The 24,304-nt window shown below is 38.7% G+C and overlaps 3 protein-coding genes across 4 annotated transcripts; 1 reads left to right on the forward strand and 2 right to left on the reverse strand.

Moving 5' to 3' along the window:
• Positions 1-1,031: 1,031 nt before the first annotated feature.
• Positions 1,032-7,516, reverse strand: sf3b4 (splicing factor 3b, subunit 4). The gene is made up of 6 exons (XM_078268088.1): positions 7,432-7,516; positions 6,021-6,149; positions 5,356-5,898; positions 3,458-3,625; positions 2,077-2,238; positions 1,032-1,362 (listed from the first exon to the last, which is right to left on the reverse strand). The coding sequence occupies exons 1-6, from the start codon at positions 7,463-7,465 to the stop codon at positions 1,193-1,195; spliced, it is 1,206 nt and encodes a 401-aa protein (XP_078124214.1). The 5' UTR covers positions 7,466-7,516; the 3' UTR covers positions 1,032-1,192.
• Positions 7,517-10,467: 2,951 nt separating this feature from the next.
• On the reverse strand, positions 10,468-16,606 carry lix1l (limb and CNS expressed 1 like). Its single transcript, XM_078267900.1, has 6 exons — positions 16,039-16,606; positions 13,581-13,744; positions 13,077-13,217; positions 12,442-12,537; positions 12,058-12,135; positions 10,468-11,244 (listed from the first exon to the last, which is right to left on the reverse strand). The coding sequence occupies exons 1-6, from the start codon at positions 16,382-16,384 to the stop codon at positions 10,993-10,995; spliced, it is 1,077 nt and encodes a 358-aa protein (XP_078124026.1). The 5' UTR covers positions 16,385-16,606; the 3' UTR covers positions 10,468-10,992.
• Positions 16,607-21,229: 4,623 nt separating this feature from the next.
• On the forward strand, positions 21,230-24,143 carry LOC144528992 (type-4 ice-structuring protein-like). 2 transcript variants are annotated; one of them, XM_078267901.1, is made up of 4 exons: positions 21,230-21,320; positions 22,870-22,938; positions 23,047-23,170; positions 23,788-24,143. In XM_078267901.1, exons 2-4 carry the CDS (start codon positions 22,890-22,892, stop codon positions 23,993-23,995), a joined length of 381 nt encoding a protein of 126 aa, XP_078124027.1. In that variant the 5' UTR covers positions 21,230-21,320; positions 22,870-22,889; the 3' UTR covers positions 23,996-24,143. The 2 variants fall into 2 exon arrangements, with proteins under 2 accessions (XP_078124027.1, XP_078124028.1); XM_078267902.1 differs by lacking the exon at positions 21,230-21,320 and adding an exon at positions 21,362-21,384.
• The last annotated feature ends 161 nt before the right edge of the window (positions 24,144-24,304 follow it).

Here is a 24,304-nt window from a genome sequence, read left to right on the forward strand (position 1 = left end):
TATATACATATATATAATTGTTTACAGATGTTGTCTTTATACATTAATATCACATTGTGTGCACAGACACCACACACGTGCAAGCACACCTGACTCTAGTTGCCATGCCAACCCCTTGCCATGTTCTTGATCACTTCTGCTGCATCAAGACCTGCTATGAAGAGACGTGAGCTTTCCAGACAGTGTGAGGTCATCATATTGTGTCAATGAAATAAAAAAAAAAATTCTAGTTGTCGATTGTATTTGTTAACTAGGGGGAGCACGGTGTCATATAATATGGGATGGTCCTAGTCCTCATCCTGATCGCCAGTGGTGGAAGTAGTAGTAAAAGTAGTTACACAATGTAAAACTACTCTTAAGCAACAGCCCTGCATTCATGTTACTAAGTAGGGTCAAGTATAGTTAGAAAAAGTATTATTTTTTTTTTTTTTTTTTAACTCATGCAGAATGGCTCACTTCAAAGTGTTAAACATATGTTGAATTATTATTAGTGTAAGCAACATTTCTATGTTGTATTAATTTAGGTGGACTACATCACTGCTTTATATACTGTTGGTACTCAAGATATAAGGACAACTACTGCCTATACGGCCGTTACATTTGACAGATATTCATCTTTATCAGAGTATGAATACTACTAGTACTTTTAGTGACCCCTATAACCGTTTCCCTATAACCACCTTCGGACAAAAACTTCCACATATACACAAGACAAAAGAAATGACCCATTTCCCAACCGCAGACATTTTGACTTGTAGTAATAATACTGCAGTAAAACCACAGGTGGAACCAAACAGCATTACTGATGACTCCATTAAATTGTCCCAATAACAAATGCCAGTGTGTCAGCTGGCAGGTAAATAAGGCCTTATTAAAAAAAACAGCTAATATCAATGTTAATCACACCTTTACTTTTCCTTCTGCATGTGTCAAAATATCTGCAGTGAAAAGGGCCTATGAGATTTACAACGCACACGGAAATCCTTACAAGTAGTATTTGTTGGTGAGGAAGGCAAAAACCATCCAAAAACTTGTACTAAAAATTTTTATTCGGAGGTCTTCATCTGTACAATCACCGAAAAAACAGGGTTAAATTATTCTCACTATAACAAACTTGAGTAGTTCTTAAGATGTTTATAAAAAAAAAAAAAAAAAGCCTAAATGAGAGCGCATTTCTGCAGCCTGAGATGGATTACGGTGGCATTGGTGCTCTCATAGGAATGCGGGGCGGGACACCGGGGGGCCTTGGAGGCATTGGGGGTCCTCTCTGGAAGCCAAAAGGAGGACGCGGAGGAAGGCCAGCACCGTAGCCAGGTGGAGGCATGGGAGGAGGCCCTCTCATACCTGGAGGCACAGGGTGACCTGAGAGAGATGGAGCAAGAGTCATAACATGATACAATCTTTACTGTTGACTATATGCTCTCACCACAGACAAAGGTAACCACAGTAAACTATATATATATATATATATATAACATATTCCAGCTTTTCCAATCTAGGAAACCAGACACTACATTTTTCCTTTAATGTTTTCTCCTCACATATTCATGGTTTTGTGTGGTGGCACGTTTTGGATGCAGATTGGATACGACTTTGTGACGACCAACCTCCAGATTAAAGTGAAACTCAAGTGTGTAAGGGCACCTATACACTGTGCGATAACAACAATCTTACAGAGTCACAGTGTGTGAGATACATCTAATAAAGCCATGGTCCCAATCTGTGTCAGACCGTACATTTCAATATCAATATATATCATTATATATTTTGAGGCACGTCACGAGAGTCACCTGTTTCTTCTTTTCAGTATTAGAACTGGCCTATGGTGAAGGTGTCCTTTAAAACTTAATTGTGCAACAAAATTTGGTTTACCCATAGCACACCTGCCCATAACAGGTAATTTGTCAAGGTATTCATGGCAACGGGGGTATGTGTCAATAGTACGAATCATTAAATCTAATCTTCTTTCAATAATTCTTTGAGGAATTTCCCCCACAAAATGATTGAGGTAGTATTTTTAGGCTGTAGAGACTTTTATTTGACAATAAAGATTCAAGGAGATGCCACAGTGCTTACCCATGGGAGGTCCATACGGTGCTCTGTGTGGCATGCCCATAGGCGGGGGTGGGGGCATGCCAGGTGGTAGCGGTGCCCGTGACTGATTTGATCCTGGGGGAGCAGGGGGTGGAGGCACCATGCCAGGTGGACCAGGAGGGGGCATGGGCATCTGAGGCATACCTGTGCAGCAGAAACAATTAAGTCTACAGGCATGCTCGAGCAACGAACTACATTGTTACGTTTTTAACAACACTGATTAACATGTACGACAGAATTTTAGGACACACAGATCTATTACAAATGTCCAAACTTTGTCAGTGTATTTTTGCACAACTTCCCACTTGCAACTACTGTGGAAACATTTGGTGCATTAGGTGCTTTCCGACCGGATAGTACTTGTACTTTTTAGAGGAAAAGTACACTTCTAAGCAGTTCTAAGAACTACTCTCCCCCAAAATCTTTTTTTCCGTTTGCATTCCCACTCGCCAAGTGGCCATAGGGACTGGTAGGAGGGGAAAGGGAGTGACGCAAGCACGGCAACGGTCTTTATAGCATCATCACTAGACCTTAGCGCCACATACAACAACAACAAAGCAGCATTCCGTCCATTCACGTAATGTTTTGCTCAACACAGACGGGGTTTTATTATACTCGGAACAGACCCTGCCTCTGCCTGCTGCGCTGTGTACGTGTGTGTACGTGTGTGTGTGTGTCGGCCGGCGAGCCACTCCACGCTTGTGGAGTTTAACTCCAAAAAAGACAGTTAACCACAGGTTCCCGTTAATCTTATGATGGACATGTGTTGTGATATTTAAACAAACGAACCGTCAACGGCGAAATAAAAGCCTCTTATTTACGAGAGCAGTCTGAGAGACTTCCAGCTTACAGCGAGGTGTCTGAGCAAGACTGGCCGAGCGACGAGCTAGAGGCCGGGGCAGGCGCTTGCTGGCTGTCGCTTGCTGGCTGTCGCCTCACTTCATGGGAGGTTCTCAACTCCGAAAACTTTGAAGCAAATTGTCAATTCGGCATAAATTTTCGCAAGACTGCCTATATTTGAAATCTAAACAGTTAATTTCACATTGTCAGAAGTGAATTTAATGATGAATAAGATGGTGAAAATTGTTTAAAATGTCCCATTGTTGGTTGTTGCTCTGTCTGCAAGTTCCGAGTTGGCAGTGGGCGTGACTTATAAGTTCGACCAATCAAGTACACATAGGAAAAGGGAAAAGACCCTGCTCTGAAGTAGGAGCTAAAAAAGTACGCTACTGTGGCCAGAGGAACTTAAAAATCCCCAAATCTTTCCTGTCGGAACACGACGAAAAAATGTGTTCTAGGAACGTTTAGTTCCAAGAACTGCAAAAATCCCTCCGGTCGGAAAGCCCCTTTTAACAACTGTTACCTGGATGCATGTTGCCAGGAGGGAAGGGTGGTGGTCCGGGTGGGGGCCCACCACCGCCACCCTGTTGGCCTGGTCCCCCTGCATTTGGAGGCATGGCCATCGAAGGGGGCATTGATGGGGGCATAGATCCAGGAGGAGGAACAGGAGGGAAACCGGGAGGTGGCATGCCTGCACAGAAACAAGTTGTAAGAAGTTATTGTTTTCATATTCTACTGGTACACAAAGTCAGGCTGCCTGACTGATAAATTATTAAATATTATAGTCATCATTAGGCAATTATACAAAATACAAATGTATGTGATAAATGTATATCATTAGTATCTCATGAAAGGTCTCATTTGTCAGCTGTTATGTTCACTTTTAGTTACAGAATTCGCCCACGATTGAATCAAATCAATCTCATTATCGCCTACTGATAAAAGACATCACTCAGAGAAGCACACGCCCATTCCCTACAGGGTTGTACTTCCTCTCATTACCGGTAATGAAACCGGTTATTTGCTCTCATGGCACTAACTACAATCAAGCACTCAATCTATAACCATTCACCAAAGGCAGCTGCTGTATATGCACTATGACAGGGCAGTACAAGAGAAAAACAACACCATTGATAAGCAAAAACTGTTAGATAAAGAAAGTGTAGATGTATAACTGACTAATTTGCTGCAGTATTCTTTACTATATACATACACTCACCTAAAGGGATTATTAGGAACACCATACTAATACCGTGTTTGACCCCCCCTTTCGCCGTCAGAACTGCCTTGATTCTTTGTGGCATTGATTCAACAAGGTGCTGGAAGCATTCTTTAGAAATGTTGGCCCATATGGATAGGATAGCATCCCCCACACCATTACACCACCACCAGCCTGCCCAGTAGTAACAAGGCATGACGGATCATTCATGTAAACTCATTCTGTTTACGCCAAATTCTGACTCTACCATCTGAATGGCTCAACAGAAATCGAGACTCATTAGACCAGGCAATATTTTTTCCAGTCTTCAACTGTCCAATTTTGGTGAGCTCGTGCAAATTGTAGCCTCATTTTCCTATTTTTAGTGGAGATGAGTGGTACCCGGTGGGGTCTTCTGCTGGTGTAGCCCATCCGCCTCAAGGTTGTGCGTGTTGTGGCTTCACAAATGCTTTGCTGCATACCTCGGTTGTAACGAGTGGTTATTTGAGTCAAAGTTGATCTTCTATCAGCTTGAATCACTCGGCCCATTCTCCTCTGACCTCTAGCATCAACAAGACATTTTCGCCCACAGGACTGCCACATACTGGATGTTTTTCCTTTTTCAGACCAAAATGGTTGTGTGTGAAAATCCCAGTAACTGAGCAAATTGTGAAATACTCAGACCAGCCCATCTGGCACCAACAACCATGCCACGCTCAAAGTCGCTTAGATCGCCTTTCTTTCCCATTCTGACATTCAGTTTGGAGTTCAGGAGATTGTCTTCACGTGGACCACACCCCTAAATGCATTGAAGCAGCTGCCATGTGATTGGTTGATTAGATAATTACATTAACAAGAAATTTAACAGGTGTTCCTAATAATACTTTAGGCGAGTGTGTGTGTATATATATATATATATATATATATATATTTTCTTTTTTTTGTCACTTTCAGGAAATGAAACAGTTGGCGCAATTGCCATTTTGCTCGTGAGTCAAACCATACAGATATACATTAGATTATGTTATCTGTGAGAATATGAAATTATAATCTAAATTATTATCAACTGGGTCTTTCCTGATCTCTTGATGAACAATGGCTAAAAATGTTCTGTGTTACATTGCAACAGTGGTTAACTAATGTACAATTGAAAAGAGGGGAGCCACAGAACATCTTATAAGTTTTACCATCTACCCTGTGCAACCATAGTATTTCAGTCATACCTGGCATTGGCATCCCAGCTCCCATTGCCGTTAGAACCGGCGTCGGAGCACTCGGTGGGGGCGGGGCGTCTGCAAACAGCTGATGTGGCCTGTCTGCCTGGGAAAGGGGGTTTTGCGCAGCCAAGAGTCGCTCTGCAGCCGAGCCATGTCGTTCTCCTTTGGAGTCCTTTTTGAAGGCGTAGGAGACTGTGATGGGCCTGTTACAGAGGTACTGGCCGTTCATGGCCTCAATGGCTGCATCTGATGCGTCAAAGCTGGCAAAATTGATGAAAGCATAACCCTTGGAGTTGCCGGTGTCTGGGTCTCGCATGATCTTTGGCGTCTGGAGGATCACGCCAAAGGCACTGAATGTGTCATAGAGCAGTTTCTCATCTATCTCTGGATCCAGATTACCAATGAAGATGTTAGCACCCACGTCCAGGTTTTTGTTGTGCGCAGAGGCCTTATTAACTCGAATGGGTTTGCCGTAGAGCTTTATCATATTCATGATTTTGATGGCATAGTCAGCATCTTCTTCACTAAGGAACTCTACAAAGCCATAACCTGGGAAGGAGAGAATAAAAGTTACTCAATGATTGTTATTTATCTTCAAAAAAAGATTCTCATGGATACAAAAAGATTTAGGGATGTTTTTTTTTTTGTAGAGAATATTAACTGATAGTCACCTTGATGTTGGCCAGTCACTCTGTCTTTGGGCATGTGCGTGTTGACCACAGGACCGGCCTGCAGGAAAAGCTCCCATAGTAATGGCTCTGACACTTTCTCATCCAAGCCACCAACATACACAGTGGCATCTGAAAAAAGAAATAAGAATAATAATAAAAAAAAAAAACTTGATATGGAATTTATCTGAGATGTCCAAATTAGACAAAACTTCACATGGATTTGGGACTTGTTTTCTTGGTTTTCAAATGGAATACTTTAAAGTCTGGTAACCTGTGATGAAGATTTGTCTTTTCTTTTTTACATTTTATTAAGTTAATGATGAAGTCATGGGATACTGTTCATTAACTGTGGTTGTACACTCACACACTGAAAAAAACTCAATCATCAATGTTGGTTTTCTTTTTTGCTTAAGATGCATTCTGTTTCTATTCAACCTTATAACCATTTCTGAACTGCCCAACAATTTTCTAAAAATAATAAAAGTTGAATTTCAGTAGCTAAGATTAAAGTTACACATAAAAGGCTGCACATTTGCTACAAAGTAAAGTAACTTATTATGCAGGTAATGTTGTTATAATTTCCCTGAGGGAATTAATAAAGTATAAAGTATTCTGAATGAAAGTTTGTGACTTTCAGTTCTTTGGAAAATATAGTAAATGCTGTTTTGGGGTTATAGCTGGAGGACATGACACCAATTGTGTAAAAACATCAAAACAATAATACAGAATAATTATAGTATATAGAATTAGTTATAATATATTTTGACATGATGTAACTTGATGATGTGGCTAATCTAAAATGTTTTATAGAGCCAAATAATAAAGCTTTCTTACCTTTTGTTGACAGTTCTAACTGATGTGAACAATAATACTATACAATACTATCTGTTTAGCTAGATATTTCTACAGCCCACATCTCCATCTTATCAAACGCTGTGTGAAAGCACCTAAAGCTGAAATATAAGTACAATGAGAAAATGTGTGATCATTTGTTAAGCTAGTCAACAGGATTAGCTTGCTAGGCTAACTGTAGCTGTTAGCCAACAGAACGTAGCTCTGCTTCCAACATGCTCACAACAGCCGCCAAACTTCGCTAAATCAATCAAAAATCAACGCTGACGTTACACCTAACGTTAGGTTATTGTACAGCAAATAAGTAAAATAGATAACAGTAAATAGAACTTCGCTGAATGGCTAACATTGTTTTATATATATGGGCTAAATTAGCGGCAAGCCAAGCTAACAACTGAACACTTCCATGTGATCAAACTAAATATTTAGCTAAGTAACCTGACCCGGCGGTCAGCGGCGCTCATAAAAACACGGGGAGCAGTTGAAAGTGTAGCTTACAAACAGATTCATAAATGACTTTAACAAACGGTTGAAACAGGTTTTACAATAACCTAGTTACCTTGGTTTCTTTCTGAAATTGGTCCCGCTGCCATGTTGAATGAACAACGGTGGTCAAGCGTCCCGTCCTGTACTGAGGCCCCGCCTCTTCCTGACTGTGTGCCGGAGGCGGAAGTAATAATACAAAAATAAAGAAAATTAAATTAAATATAGATAATATTAAGATACAATAAGATGAAATACGATTAAATAAGACGTAATAAAAAAAAAGATGAAATAAAATAAAATAATCCCTCCATATTTTTGCAATCGTTTTTAAGAATCCTTTACTTTTATGTGTTTAACAGTAAGCTATATTCTAGGATCTAGCTACCACAAAGGATAAAGAATGTGACAACACATTTCAAGAGCTTGATGGTAATATAATAATTAGGCTATGCGCCCTTTGGTTAAAGGAGTGAGTAACTTTTAAATCGAAAGATTCTTTGTTATTTTTAACTGAAAATAAAAAATGAACATATGTTTCAACTGCAAATCCATAACAGAGGCTATGATCATACACACATAGAGGGTGAAGACAAGTTCGCAAGGACTGCAAACTAGCTTCAGCTAGATGCCCCATACTGTATTCATTACATCAGATGCATTATGTCATTTTATGTGAAAGTGTCTATCTGTATTGTCCCTGTTAAAAATACTGAAAAATAAATAAAAAATGAAAAGAGAAACCAGGAATTTATGCAGTCATAATATTAAAATAATGTGTATTGCCTGGCACTTTAAAAAAAATATCCTATTATTCATTTCAACTCTAGTCCAAACGTGTTTTGGAGCACACTATCCTTGTGTACAATACATACAATGTGTAAATGTCATTCTAAAATGTTTGTGAAAAGCTCCTTTTTCATTAGTGTAAATTACACATATACCATTAAACCATTACAAATGATTATCTATTAAGACTGACTTGGTCCTAGTTGTGTACTAAGCAGTGAAATAAGAATAATGACCAATTAATAAACATTTGTATGAGCCATTTTATTACAATCATATAAATCTACTAAAAGTATGGAATACAAAATGTTTATAGAAAATATACACAATAAGGGCCTTCAGAAACACTTCTATAAAACAATACTGAATAGAATATGAAACATATAAAAACAAAACTTAATCAACACATCATGCATCAAAGCCAAAAGATGAAAAGCAAAAAAAAAATGTTTTTATAAAATCAATACCAAAAAAGATATATTGTTTAAAAAAGCCTTCATTGATAATGATCACAAAGAAAGGTCAGAGTAAGAGCGCTCTTAGATTAATGGCTTGTGGTAAAAAAACTAAAAAACAGACACACACACACACACACACACACACACACACACACACACACAGAAAAAGTATCTAAATTAGAAGAAAAATGCAAAAAAATAAAAAAAATAAAACACAATTCAAGATCTCCAGCCTCATTACTGTAACCAGTTAATTATTTGTTGATTTTTTTTCTCAATAATTACATTTCAGCTTTGCAAATCTCAGCAAATTGGTTCATGGGACGATATGATCACTGATGAATTTAGAAAACGTAATCAGTAAATGAGATTCTGGAAATAGGAGTAAACTAAAGTGAAAAGGAAAATGTGAGATTAACCAGGTTGGAGCAGCAGAATTGTAAGGTCAACATGTTCACTGTATCAGTTCAAAGCTTTTTAGTATTTACTGAGAAGATCTAATTACTTTTACTGATACATTTTCCTGCTTGTGCTGCACACATATTTTGCAAGCGGAGTACCAAACAAACAATATATAATGATTATAAATGTATACCAAAGGTAGTAAGATTTAATAAATCCTTCATAATCTAATTTCATGTAACATATTTAAGGAATGGTTTGACATTTTAGGGAATATGCTTATTAACCTTCTGGTAGAGATTAACATGAAACCACTGATACCTCTTTCACATGTGAGAGTGGTATCGATCTTCTCGTCTAACTCTCCAACAGAAAGTGAAAGGTAAATTTCCCAAAATGTCGAACTACTCCTTTAAGATACTGTAACAATTATATATCATGTAATCTGTCATTTTACCTTAACATGAAATAACACCAAAAAAAACACATTGTAAAGCAAAGTAGAACGTCCTTTAAAGACCTCGTTAAATTAAGTGAAACTTTTGAGTTTTTTACATGTCTAATTGGTGCATGCTACCAATTTCATAAAGGCACAATGATCCCAGGGAAGAGACACAGCAATACAATAATAAAATTGGATCGGGCTTTAACCATACTCCACCTCTGCTTCTTTGTTTTCTATTTACCATCTCCCCAAATTTAGTGTAATCAGTTTCTGCTGTTGACAATCCAGCATTCAGCAGAGAGAATGAGCCCTCCTGCTGTTTAACTTGCATAACTCGCTGCCCACATTTCTATCCAACCAGAGCCACACATTATCAATTAAACTCTCACTTCCATTACATGGGGTCTTTGAAAGGCTACTGACTGAAATGCCTTTATCCGTATAATGTATTCAATACATTTGAGATACATAGAGAAACATATATATCACGTTTACAGTATAAACAAAATCAGGTCCTTCAACATAAAAACATTTGAAAGGTGATAAGTGTGAGTTACGTACATTGTTTTAGCCCATGGACATACACCAGCACTGCTAACAAACAGATTGTGCTTCCATTATGTCACAAAATACATAAACCGCAAGTGCTGGTACTGTTTTGTATTGACTACAATGACTCACACATAATGAATCAGCTTGTTAAAAACAAAAAGATCCCTCAACTAATTTTTTTTTGGCCTTCACATTTTACCTCCAATCACCGCTCTTCTTTGTTTCTGCTGAGATCCCGACCTACATTTTTAGTCTACCAAGCAACAACCCTTTTGAACTCCTCTAAATGAAACACATGACAAACACAACCTGTATCACAAGAGTAATTCAATCGTCTAAATGGTAAACAGCATCGTTTTGCAGATCCTTTAGTTGATAGCACACTGAAAATATACATTCAGCTAGTGTCATGGTTACCAAGCACACAATGTACACTAAAATAACCGTCAAAAGTCTTCACAAAAAAAAAAAGAAGACCCTTACATTTGACCACCAAATTATTGACCGTCCAAAACAAAATATGCAAGTAAACACACCCAAAACATGAAAGAAACAAACTTCGATGATCCATACCTTGATCAATTGTGCTTGGTTTGATGTGTCATATTAACGTCTGTCCATTACATTCACTGATGAAAGGCAGGCTGTGTTTCTGTAGGTCTACTTCAGTATGAAATAATGAAAGAACATATAAACACCAGTCAGTTGGAATGCCAAGCAAGTTTACAGGTAATTTTTTTTACAAAAAAAGCACTGTTATCCTGTAATCATGAGGCACGAAGAGGTAACGGCTATAGCGGCAAGTGTTGGTTTTATGCACGGATGTGCATACTGTTAGTCAAGGCCTGATTACCTGATCCTCATAAAAATAAAAGACATGATACAAAACCTAAAAGTTCAAATGAAGCAACTTTATATCTATGATGCGATCAATACTGTTACCAGGAATCCTACGGAGTGTGAAGAAATGTTTCCACAATGGACGGCAGGTTTAGTGTGAGGGCAGTGTGGCAGTGTTGGCTGCATTAAGTTGGCCCACAGCTAACATCAGGATGTCTTTCTTCTCTTTGTAAAAACGCAGTTCTCTGCCCGCCAGCCTGGCGTCCTCCAGTTCTCTCTCCGTCGACGCCACCTCCTGCGCAATAGTGCTCGCTACACTCTGTTCTCGGTTCACCCAGTCGGCGGCCATCTGAGTACGCATGTCATCATCCAGAGCCCGGTGGGAATAGTGAGCCAGCACTTCCTGCAAATAAAATAAGAGACAGAAAACTAAGCGGTATTGCCAACTGTCAATCTAGTGAGATTGAGATTTCTTTGGCCGTGGCTAAAGAATATAAAGCATCATATTTTCAATTAGAAAAGATATAGGCGGTGATACTGATTTTTTATTAAGAAGATTGTGTATCTGCCAGACACGACCGAGCCACATTAAATATGGTTTCTTCTGCATTCCAAAATTCTGTGTTTCGGCTATCAGTTATCGGTTTAGTAGCAAATCAGTGTTTAGCACCACAGCAATCCTTGGCCTCATGTTTTTGATCCCACTGAATTCCACACAGTGTATACTGATTTCAAATGTGGTGAGAAGAGAGCACAGGTATTGGATCAATATCGGCAGATGGGAAAGTAAAAGTAGATTTGTCTGTACACCAAGAGGATAAGCTATAACTCAAGTAGAGATTATTTTTAAATCAATGTTATTGGTAGGCAGTTTGTAGTCCTTGGAAGCAGCCCCGGTTGAAATCGACCTCACGGCCCTTTGCTGCATGTCGTCCCCCCTCTCTTCCCTATCCTGTCACTAATAAGCCATAAAAGCCACAAAAAATAATCTTTAAAAAAAAAGTATAATGCTCTTCTTCTACAGTGATTATATTTTTCCAGCTCACCGCTGCTGTCCAGCAACGCTCCCAAAAATGTTTATTCTTTCTACACCAGTCACGCCATGTAGGGAAAGATTTGACTCAGAGTTTGTTTGTTTAGGAAACTTGATGAAAAATGATGAAAACTACTACTGCACTTGCATAATTAAACCCATCCGTGAGATGAATGACAGTACCTGTCGGGAACACTGTCGTTCTCTCATGGCTTTGAGACTCCCATTCCAGTGCAGCAGCTGGAACACAGTCATCAGCTCCTGAAACACAAACACAGCCAAACCAGCAGGAATTATGAAGCTCGCTTCAGGACACTCAATATGTAGCTACTCAGTACTGCAAACCAAGCATGCTTCCTTCAGATTTCCATAATTTCTTTTAAAACATGTATCTGATCTCTATTTGTTATATTGTGCGTATGCATATTCAAGGTCAATGCCTGTTAAACATTTTAACACAGCATCTGGGCTCAAACCTTGCCAACGCAATTTTCACACTATCCTGGTGCGTTTGGGTAGCATAAAATGCTACTTAATACGACTCAGACATTCCTGAATTTTACACACCTGAAACTCCAGCATGGATTTTCCTTTGTTGGACTCAAGCATGAAGCGAAATGCCCCAATTCCTGTGTTGGGATTGTCAGCCTCTTCTCTGTTTCCCTGTAAACAACATCAACTAGTAAATGTCAGTGTTCTGTGTTGGCCCAGACAACAGTTTGATAAATACTTGAAATTAAGAGAATATGTAAAAATTATATCTAAATTTGTGTTGTATGCAGTATGCAACATTTTTGGTAGTGGGGGGGGGGGAGTTGCCTGAAATAATGATATCTGAATGTTTTCTTGTAAAGGTTTCTCCAGAGATTTTGTGTCGTGGTTTACAATGAGTTGTACGTAGAAGCAACCTTGGCAAAAGTGTAAGATTTTAGGAAGCAATTCATGCCAAAGTAATCTTCCTTAATTTTCTTTTCAAACTGACAATTATTGGTATGCATTGCGCATCCTTTTTTAAAACATCTTACTGTACTGCAAATAGACATGTGCATGTTGCAAACTGCATTACATACATTTTCTTTGCTTTCATTTGTATTCATATATCACCACAACATACTGCAGATATACTGTGACCTTGCTTCCTCCTGACTGACAGTTAAGGACTTAGGCACACAACCTTCTTTAACCTATTATACGCAACTTACATTGAAGGATGCCAGGGCCTCACTGACGCTTTTCTCGATGAAGTCGTCTGTGATGCGTCGGGAGGGATGTTCATTGAAAACAGAGTTCATTAGAGCAATCTTGGCAGCGCTGCGTCTTGCTTCTGCCTTGGTGGGACAGAACTGTCAGGAAACAGAGAAAAGAACAGTGAAGAAAACATGCATTTGTGGTCAGATACAATCAGAAATACAGATATGCAGTCAAAAAAGATAAAGACAGCCAGTGTTTATGTGTAGTACAGTGAGCGTCAATGTGCACAGATCTTAATTGGCTGCATTCATATGTGGTTGTTGTTGTGGTTACAAGCATGTTGGAACTTTATAAGCTTGTAAAACGGCACTTAAGGGACCATTTTTCTTACATGAATCATTTAGTATGAAAGCTTTTTGCATCATGCACCAATTATCACTATTTTAAAACCCAAGAAAACTCCATCTCTGTGATGATCTTATCACAATCATGCCAAGAAAATGCAGACAAGGTACCTGGAAACTTCCGAAGCAGCTGCCTCCGGGAAGACTGACATAGCAAACATATGGAGGGCTGCTGGATGGGACCATTTCATAAACAACTAGAGCTCCGTTACGCAGGTCGGCCCCTCTGGTCAGCTTCATCTGCCAAAACTCCTGTAAAGCTTCCACCACGTTTACTGGAGGGCACAGAGATAAAAGAAGCCTCGTCACAGTGTGGTATATCAACACTTTCTGAAGTGCCATTAGTCCCTGACTGTGCTCTTCAACATCCTCTCTAAGAACAAAGATGGAAAGGGTGGGAGGAAAGTCATCTTAAGGATGCCAGAGGTTTTTCCTGTAAATATTTAGGTGGCTGCTCAGAGGAAATTCTGCATCACCTCAGAGGAGCTGCTTAAAGAAACACCCCCCTCAACTCTACATTTTATGCGCTCATGTGAGAAAGTTAGACTCCTGTCCTCTAAAAGGAAACAACAACAAAGAAAAGCAGTAAAAATCTGCGGCTGAGTCAGAAAGGATTATTTGCGTTTGGGATCTGCAGGGAGATGTGAGTGCAGCCAAAATTATTGAAGACTGTTTGACTCCTGTTAGCTCCCACCACTTTCCTGCTGAGCTCTCACTGTTTGAAACGAACACAAGCAGCCTGCTTAACGCTCACGTACAGTCTGGAGCCCGATCAGTGCGTTTTAGGGCTGCAGTTTTGCGACTATTGTGGCTTCTGTAAACAAGCTGAGATATATTCTGACATGCGATATATAAATCACTAAACTGCAGTCCAAATATGTTGTTATTGCGCTTACTGTGTGTAAACGTAAAGTGCTCACTATAAACTGTTCTCACTGTTGTTAGCCAATCAAAAGTAAATTAATTATGTGCAATTGAAAACAGCAGTTTATGTACTATTAACAGTGAAAGTTGCTCTCTGTGATATGACTTTCACAGCAAATATATCTGACTCCATTGTGTACTCTGTTTAAAACATTTTCAAACATATTCTTCATCATACGTATGCTTCCAATGGTTAACTTAAGATGGTACTAGATGTATGGTAAGCCATGGGATGTACAGAATATGCATTACATTTGACTGAAATTTAGAGTATTTTCCCTTGATCAGGGGACACCCACAGTAGGCTCAACAAACTAAATCCAGACCCTGACAAAGTTATTATTATTATTATTAAGTAGGCCTATCGAAAGGGTTCAGGACAGTGATAAGATAGAACGACAGGAAATATTGGGAGATAGTGAATATACATGTGACAATGGTGCTGGCCCAGACTCCAACTGTGCAAATTAAAGCCTTAGACCTAATGGCATAATTATAACTATACCACAGGAAAATGTAGAAAACTCAAATTACAATATAATGTTGAGTAAGTAATTACTGCCAAATGCCCAAAAATGACATGTTTTTCCCAAGAGTAAATCACAAAATTGGTGCTACATTAAGAAAAAAACATGAAACCCTGATAAAACAGTCTTTATTGTGCTTCCAAAGTAGACGGTGTTAAGTAGCCTAGAGGAGGGAAGAGGCTGTTAGTCAGGAGCACAGAGGGACAATCTTTTAGAAATAAATCCTATTAGCAGCAGACAGGAACACTTGTATTAGACCCAACAGCCAACATTAGCAGCTTTTGGTCTAATAGTTTTAAGCATAGCCCTTGTCAGTGTGCTGTAGTGATAAAGAAAAAGATTTTATAAAAAATAAAATAAAAAGTGGGTAAACTATGACCACATTCAATATGAGCAAAAAGTATTTATATTTTATAACATCACAGTTATTCATGTTTTTTTCGATAAAAAAAAAAGGAAAATAGGCTATTGTGCAAAGTACTTCCATCTGGTATACAAAGAGGTACGGTCTGGTACAGTCTTTGTAAATATAAAAATATGGATCAACTCCATAAATGCTCCATAAAAAGTCGATAACCTGATTTTACCCACAACATCTTTGTCTATGACAACGTGAAAAGCCCCTGCCTCTTCTTTTGTTGTTAGTATTTTTTTTACAGTTTTCATTACACGACCAGTATTTTACCGTGTCCAATAAAAAACAATATGAATTTAAGGTGGCTATATTATAGGCGTAATATCTCATTGTTCGTAAATGTAATCCCTCAGAGCTGTGGTACTTAATCCTGTAATGAAGTGAGAGAAGCCAGTGTTACTGTATAAATATCAAAGGAAAACTTTAATTTCATATAGAAACATTATGGTGATGTTACAATAGGTGATAATCACCCTAATACACGGTGAAACAATATAAAGTCAGTTTATTTGAGACTGTGTAGCCAAACATGAATATTACAGGAATGCAGCATGTTTTTTTTCTAATCCACTTCCAAACAAATGGCGCAGCTAAAAGTGGCGTTCTGCTCTTCAAAACTCCCCAAGTTTAAACTGAACAATAATACACAAATGAACACCATTATCTCCACATTAAACAGAACATGATCACCACTGGACATTACCTCTGCCGTAACCTTGCGTGTGTTTGGCGAAGCTGCGGACCACAGCCTCCACCGCCTCCTTCAGCACCGCCGGGTTCCCCGGGTTACAGTGCCCGGTCGCCCCCGGCCCCAGCCCCAGCCCCGCTCCGATACCGCCGTACAGGCTGTGGAGCTGCAGCGGAGGCGGCGGCGGAGGAGGCCCGGACGAAGCGGCTAGAGAGGCCGCGGAGGGCAACAGCGGCGCGATTGGGACGGTAACCCCGGGCCGGAGAGAGGAGCGGAGGGTCCCGGTCGGTCCTAAACCGAATCCAATGCCTGGCTGCAGCCTCTGAGGGCGGATACTGTCCGGCATAACGTTAGATTCCATTGTCCCAACGTAACGTCTGCGAAATTCCGGTCCGGATTAAATCTGTACCGATCAACCCAGCGGTTTCAGGTTTAAAAATGATCTCTGAGGACTGGGTGAACAAAGTGTTAGCAGGGTTTTGTCAATCACAGCCGAAAGAAGTAGTTAGCCGATGTTCATTCGATATATCACCGCTGCTGTGCATCCTCACTCTCTGGATTAGACTGCGGGATTGTCAGTCAAGTGATGCCTTCAAGGACCCCTCGTACTCTACAGCTTCTGTGGTAACGATCCATCACACTTTTTGCATGTTTAGCCATTGATGGCTGTGGTTTTATTGCATTATCTACCTTTTACTAAATCCTACATAATGGATGTAGGATGTTTTTTAGTCAACTGTGTGCTTTGTTGTAGGCTTGTAAAGTGTGCTTGTGTGCTAATATTTTTGCTTTTGTTTTGTAGCCTGATTATGTGAATGGTGTGCTTAGTTATTGTAGTTCAGTTTGTAAAGTGTATAATGGTTTTTTTTATTTTTTTTATTAATATTAGGTAAGAAAAGTGTAGGCCTACTCTATGGTAACTGTTGAGGCCATAACTGGTAATGCTGTTGTCTATAATCTATAGATAAGCAAATTGCACTACAGCAGCACACAGCTTGCAGTTAATCACCAGAGATGTCTGATAGTTGTTTGTTTGTAGTGTTAATATGTCAACAGCATAAGTCTATGCAAATAGAAACGGACAATGTAATAATTCACTTAATTCCCCTTTCAAATGGTCAAATGGCAAAGATGGGAAACAGATGTGTAGTTCTTGTGTAATGCGTTGATACAATTCCTTAAAATAACGAACTCCTTAATGTCACATTTTGGTGCCGGGCATCAGAAAATTCCACTTTTTCGCAATGCTATGTAGTGTGTTCAGTTATGTGCACGCTGTTGTCATAACTACGATATTTTCTATAGCACCTGAATGCAGCAGTGGAAAGTCAAAGAAATATCAAGCCAAGAAATCTGAGCCTCCCCTGTTCTCTGGCACCAACAGAGTACAACTACAGTGGGTTACAGCTCCAGCTCTGCAGCCTGAAGCATGTGATTAAAACTTGGAAACGGAGTAGCTAAGTTTACTCGATGAAAGGGCGAAAACAATGATGATCATCCTTTGAAACAGATAAGGAAAGTTTGAAGTAACTGGGATTTATTTGAGTTAGTGGACCACCAAAGACTTGAAGAGGAAATGGGACCTCTTCTAGATGTTTTTTTACGACTTTCTGGAGCTTGTGTAATTTTTCATTCTTTCTGTGGTCTGGTTTGAGGCCAGATGAGTGTGGAGGAGGAACTGTGGAGCATTTGAATAAACAGTATCTTTTTTCAAAGCTGAATCTGCAAAAAAAGAAACTAAAAAACTAAATTCAAACTCAAAAACAATTCAAGTAGACCGAGGGACTGAAAATCTCACATAAATCTAACATTTGAGATGTGGCCTGTTCTTTACCTTAGAGTAAACGCAACAGAAAGGAAAACTTGTCATTTGTGACAATTGTAATGAATGTTTGGCTCACTGGAGGGCGTGCTCTCATTTCATTACATCAGTATAACCTCAGCTGTGCAGCTGTGACCTAGCCACTAATGTTGTTCTCCAGTCGTTTTCTATTGCGTAGTTTGTGTGTGTGTGTGTGTGTGTGTGTGTGTGTGTGTGTGTGTGTGTGTGTGTGTGTGTGTGTGTTCAAGCCATTTATTTCCCCCATTTCTTTTCATCTTTTCTTTTTCTCACTGTTGATCAAATTACTATCATTATAACTAACAGTCAGCCTAAACATGTTTTTTTTTTTTCATCACAGTAAGCTGACCTGTCAAATGTCTGACTTTGACAGAATCCAGTGGTGGAAAGTACATTTGCTTAAATGCAATTTTGAGGTTTTTTACTTGGGATTTTCCATTTCATGCTACTTTACACTCATACTCCACTACATTTCAAAGTCAAATATTGTATTTTTTACTCTGCTGTACTACATTTACCTGGCAGCTGTAGCTACTAGACCTTATAGTAGCTATGAGTTGTTAGCAGTTGCAGCCAAAATACATTTCCCCTCTAAACCTCTCAGATGGTTTCAGTTAAATAACAATTTGAAGCCAAAGGAAGTAAAACCCTCAAATAATTCACAAAAAGCACAGATCGGAGCAAATTCCAAAAAGTGAAATCTTCTTTGTTCTTCGTTGGGGTCCACTGGACTAAACTCAACTATATATAGTTCAAACTAGCTCCACCTCAACCAGCTACAACAGAAAAGTGCTGTTTTACACATTAATGCGTTAGAAACAATCTAATCATGTAATATACAGTAATGTGTCAGTCACAGGGGCCATTCTTCTGCAGAAAGAGTACTTTAAGTACATGTTGCTGATAATACTAAAAATACTGTACTTTTACAGGGTGTTTTAATACAGGACTTTAACTTGTAATGACATTTTTTTACATCAAGGCTACCAATGTGACTATATGTTCCACTATGTGTGTAGAAAGGTAATATCTAGGGTTGGTGTCTGACAGCTGTAGTTACTTTACAGATTAAAAACAGTAGAGTTTATAAAATATGATAAAAGATGATTCAATTAGCTCCAGACAAAACATTAAAATGCTACATGTTACTGCAACAATAATAACAATAATAATCCAATACTATAATTAAGCACTCTTTCCAGGTTTTTGTACTGCTCTTTGTACAATAAAGGTCCTCAGATAATGGTCAGCAAAACGACACACTTTTCTCAGCTTTATGTCTTCTCGTTTTTTGTTCTATACCAAACTGTTCTTACCACCTCCTCCTGCTGCAACATTTATGTGTAGCTGCTCAGGTTCGTCCGTGTCTGCCTTGCATGCCAGATTCTTTTTTTTTTTTTAGAGGATGGGTTTGAGAGACGTAAATAACCTTAGCCGTTTCCACCAGGGGAGGCCAGGCCAGTGGTGAACAGCCTCTGGACAGAGAGAATACATTCCCACATCTGGTTTTGATCTAAGCTTTATAGTCAAAATCTGCCTTTTAAAACTCCAGTGCAGGGCTTTCCCACTAGATAAAAAGAGACTCACAGGATTGTCGTTCAAGTTTTATTAAACAGCTCGTGTTGTTTATGTTAACTTCTCCGGTATTTTCCCCATATTCCTATTTCTCGCTTGTCTTGAACTGTTAATTACTGATTGGGGTGGAGTGGGACTGATAATTAATTACTTTATTACTTTACAACAACCATAAAGATAGACTAGTAGCAATAACACCCTGTTGGATGTTAACCAAAGGTAGAAGGTTTACATCCACATGAATGAGTGTCATACATAAGGACAGCTGACAGAGACCATACTGTTTTAAAAAAAAAACCTCTCTGGTTTTCTTTTTAGAGAATAGTTGTCAATCCTATACTTTCTGTCCGTCTATTAAATTAAACTAATACGTCTTAAATGTCAAAAGAAAAGGTTTTGTATTTACTAAAACAGGAGACTGGTCTATACCTCTTAATTCAATACCTATTTAGGCAGACATACATCCTCACAATTAAAGTTCAAGGTATATATAATAAGTAAGTAAGTAGAAAACAATAATCCACAGCCATGTTAGCAGCTCTGTGAGGCTGTACTAAAGCAGCCGACTAATAAAGTACAACTGAGGCTGATTGGAATGTCATTAGTTTTGCAGGTACTGGACTCATTGTAATGTAAAGTTATGGGATGACCAAAGTGATTACAGTTCATCCTAAGGGGCATGAATGTCTGTACCAGATGTCATGGCAATCCATCCCATAGTTGTTCAGACACTTCACTAAAAAATACAAATGTCAACATGCTGGAGGCGCTAGATGAAAAGTCAGGAGATCATTAAGGATTCATCCTCTGGACACCATGAAAGTCTGTACCACATGTTGTGCCAGTCCATTTAACAGTTAGTTTAACAGGCTACGATATTTCAGTCTGCACCAAACTGGTGGACCGAAAGATGGACAGACTTTGCCATCCCTAGAGCCGCTGTTAGCATGGCTACCAAGAAAGAATGCTTTTCTGTGAATATAATGATTTTTTTTTCTGTGTTGTTAAAATGCTGTCAATGCCTTTACAATGATCTCTGAGGAGTGATCATAGATTCCCTTAACATAAAACATTTTATGGCCATACTTACATTTATATCTTTCATTTAATGTTTATTTTCATTGGGACAGGCACATATCATGGACTACTGCCACATACTACAGCATTTTTATTTTGCGATATCTAGAGACTTTTATACAAATACTCATAATTCAACATTAAAACAACACAGATCACCTCAATCAATCAATCAGAGCTCATTAGTGCAATACAAAAATAATACCATACAACCATATACCATAAAAACTTAAAAAGTAAATGACTGAAAACGAGCACATAACCATCTACATAAAGTTTGATTCTATAATAATAATAATAATAATTTATAAGTCACTTTTCTAAACAAAAGTTACAAAGTGCATGCTTTAACATTAAATATGAATTACAAAATATTTTACAACCACAATAGTTCACTGAAATGCAGAGTAAAAACAAGAATAAAACTGTCTATCTGTTGTCATATCAGTTGAAGATGATGTGGCAATAATAAAAGTTCTGGCATGTTGCCGCTGTCATAATGGTGATGCTGTTACTGGTGATTAAGGGTTGTACTTAATCAATATGATAAGATGCACACTGATGTTGGACAGTCAGCAGAGGGACTGTTGGACTTTGGTTTAGTTTGCCCAGGTGGCAGAATGAGCAACAAGGGTCAGTGGTGCTGTGATTCCCTTAACGGCACAAACATCCAATAATGTTTTGTGTCTTTATCTTGTCCAATCAGATTCACATTGCGACAGGGCTGCATCACCATGCGGGACTATAAGACGTGTGAGAGTCCTACAGGAAGGCACCATCCGCTCCAAATTCTCCTGCACTACAGGTGAGTCGAAGTCTGTTAATCTTATTTTCTTATGGGCTTAAACTGCATTTGATACACTGAAACAGTAAGTAGTATTTTGAATGTAAAACTGTCAATTGTTAAAGACTGAAATGTAACTCATTGAAAGTAAACTGTTTCTTAGTATGACTATGATTTAAAGAGGTAACTGATGGCAAAGGGAGGACTGAATTATAATACATTTGAAAGGAAAACACGTCTTGTGTAAAACAACCAGCTATGTGTAGGATTTGCTCCTGGAAGTGTTAATCCCTTTCAATCTATTGTTTTGATCTTAGAATGTATTTATCCACGCTAATTCCATTTTCTTAGTTTAGTTTCATCATCTGCAACAGAGGTTCTAAAGAGACAACACACAAAGCTCAAAAGCAGCAACACACGTTGGTATATTTGTAGGCTACACTAAAAAAAATATCTAGATCAAAATATATAAAGATCATGTTTAACTACAGAACAGGGGTAATCATTATGTACCGGTTGTCGTGTCTATTTTTTTGCAGCCCATATATGCTAAGCAGTGTGCTGTACACTTTACACTACTGCCAAATTCCAAAGCATGTTGCAACCTGCTATCGACACTTACAACTAATAAGTCCATTTATTGTATTTTGTTTATTTCTTTAATTGCATTCAATCTTAATTAAAAGTTTAAAAGATTAAATAAATGAACCAATGAAACATTCAGCACTGAGTTTAGTTTAACGTAACAGTAGTATCCAGCATAGTCTAAATTAACACTAAACTAATGGAAGTGATAAGTTCCTTTTCATATTTTATTAGTAAATTATAAAAGAATCTTTTTTTAATTTTAAAGAGGAAAAACTTTTTTAGTAGTGGTATAACAAATTCAATTCCAGGCACCTAAGTGGATGGTCAAAAATAAAAGCCTTTAAACGATATGGGCTATAACATTATGAAAATATTCTTTCCCACAGCAGATGAGTATATTTGGGGTGTAGAGGTTTAAAAATCAGGTTAGTTTTTCTGCTCTTAAATCAAAGCAATAAAATGGGATAACATTTCACTGGAATTGTACCCCGTACGATTTCATGTGACAAATAAAAATGATCGAGGTTCCTTATGTAACCGTGGGAACACACATCTGTGACAAATTACTCCAAACTCAAGGTTCACGTACTAGCTTTGTCCTGGATCTGTGGACACAATGTCTCTGATAAACCAGATAAAGTTTACGTAGGCGTTTGGACAAACATGCGGTGACTAAAAAATATTTATTTTATTACATCACGATGAAAAAGCTGGGCTGGCATTCCTAGAAAATGTGAGAACGTTTAATTAGTGAGACATCTGATTGCGCAACAGGAGGCCTTCCTACATTCAACTTCAGAAAAAAAGAACTTCATGGAACGTCTTAATGGCTAGATGTCTTTTTGGTTTTAAAAAGGAAAATTGTAAGGGAAGTTTAAATTGCAAAAGAGCAAAAATGAGACAGAGGAACATGCAGTATATTAACATCAGGTTCTATCATCATTAACCATACAGAATAATGAAATAATGTTTGTTTTTGAAGGTCTACTCCACTCAGCAGCCATGAAATTCTCCCTTATTGCAGCCGTTGCTCTGCTTGCTCTGGCACAAGGTATGACCCTTCACATTTACTTTAACTTCTCCAAATTTGAAAGTGCAAGTATTTTGTTTATTACATATTTACTTAATTACTGACTTTTTTGTCTTTGTAAACCCACAGGAAGCTTTGCACAAGATGTTTCCGATCTTGAAAGTCTCGGTCGGTACTTTGAGGAGATGAAGAACAAGATGGTTCAGGACCTGACTGAGATTATACGCAACCAGGACCTGGCAAACCAGGCTCAGTGAGTACAGTGAAGCCTCGACACCTCCACACGCAAAAGTCACGGTTTAGTCATGACTCACGTTCACGATGATGCAAATCTACTTGCTGCTGACCACACTGGACCTTGTCCGTTGTTAAAATCCAATCAACAAGTTGCAACTTCTACAACCTCTCAATATTTATGGAAGGCATGCACAGATCCACATGCACATCCATGTTTTTTTCTAACTGTGAAAGATTAAATTAGAGGTCAGTCTTTAAGTGATGTCAATTTGAGTAAATGCAGTGGTGGAACGTAACTTAGTTCATTTACTGAAGTATTGTACTTCGAGGTACTTGAGCATTTCCATGTTAAGGTACTTTTTAACTTGTACTTTCAGAGGGAAAGAACTTACCTAAGATTTAACATAATGTATGTTTAGTGTATGAAATATGATTCATTATATACTGAACTACCAAGCTGTATATGGAGTAGTTACTGCATCAGTAATAATAATATATACACACAATACAAATTGGACCTGATTTTTAGTAGCTCAGGACACATGAGGCTAACAGACGGCACTGTAATGCACAGGTACAACGGGTGCATTTCCGATTTTTACCTATGGTGGTTTATCATGTTCTACCCCACAGGACCTTCATGGAGGACAGGAAAACCCAGCTGGAGCCCCTGGTCGCCCAGATTCAGGAGCAGCTGAAGACCGTTGCCGCCAGCGTCGAGGAGCAGATCAAGCCCCTGGCCGCCAACGTGCAGGCTCAGCTCCAGGTCGATAACTTCAAGCAGCAAATGGAGTCCATCTTCCAGAAGCTGACAGAGCAGACCAAGGCCATCGGCAACTAAGAGAGATGCAAATGTGCCACCACACCACCATCTTGCATCTGATGGCTGGCCTGAAAGTGGAGGAAGAAGTGCAACAGCCAAAGATGTGTTTCAGGGATTGTTGACATTATCATCTCTGTCCCAAAGCACAATTAAACTTGAAACACAACTTCACGGTGTCAATTTTATTTGTGTGTGTGTGTGTGTGTGTCATTTGAACACTTAACCTAACCTCATTGGAGATCTGAATTATTTGGATTAGGCCAACACATTCAGAAACTTACCAAGATCAAGTTGGTATTAGTTATAGGAACAGGCCGATTGTCAGTA

Source organism: Sander vitreus, chromosome 14 (assembly GCF_031162955.1).
Source record: "Sander vitreus isolate 19-12246 chromosome 14, sanVit1, whole genome shotgun sequence".
NCBI classification, from domain to species: Eukaryota; Metazoa; Chordata; class Actinopteri; order Perciformes; family Percidae; genus Sander; species Sander vitreus.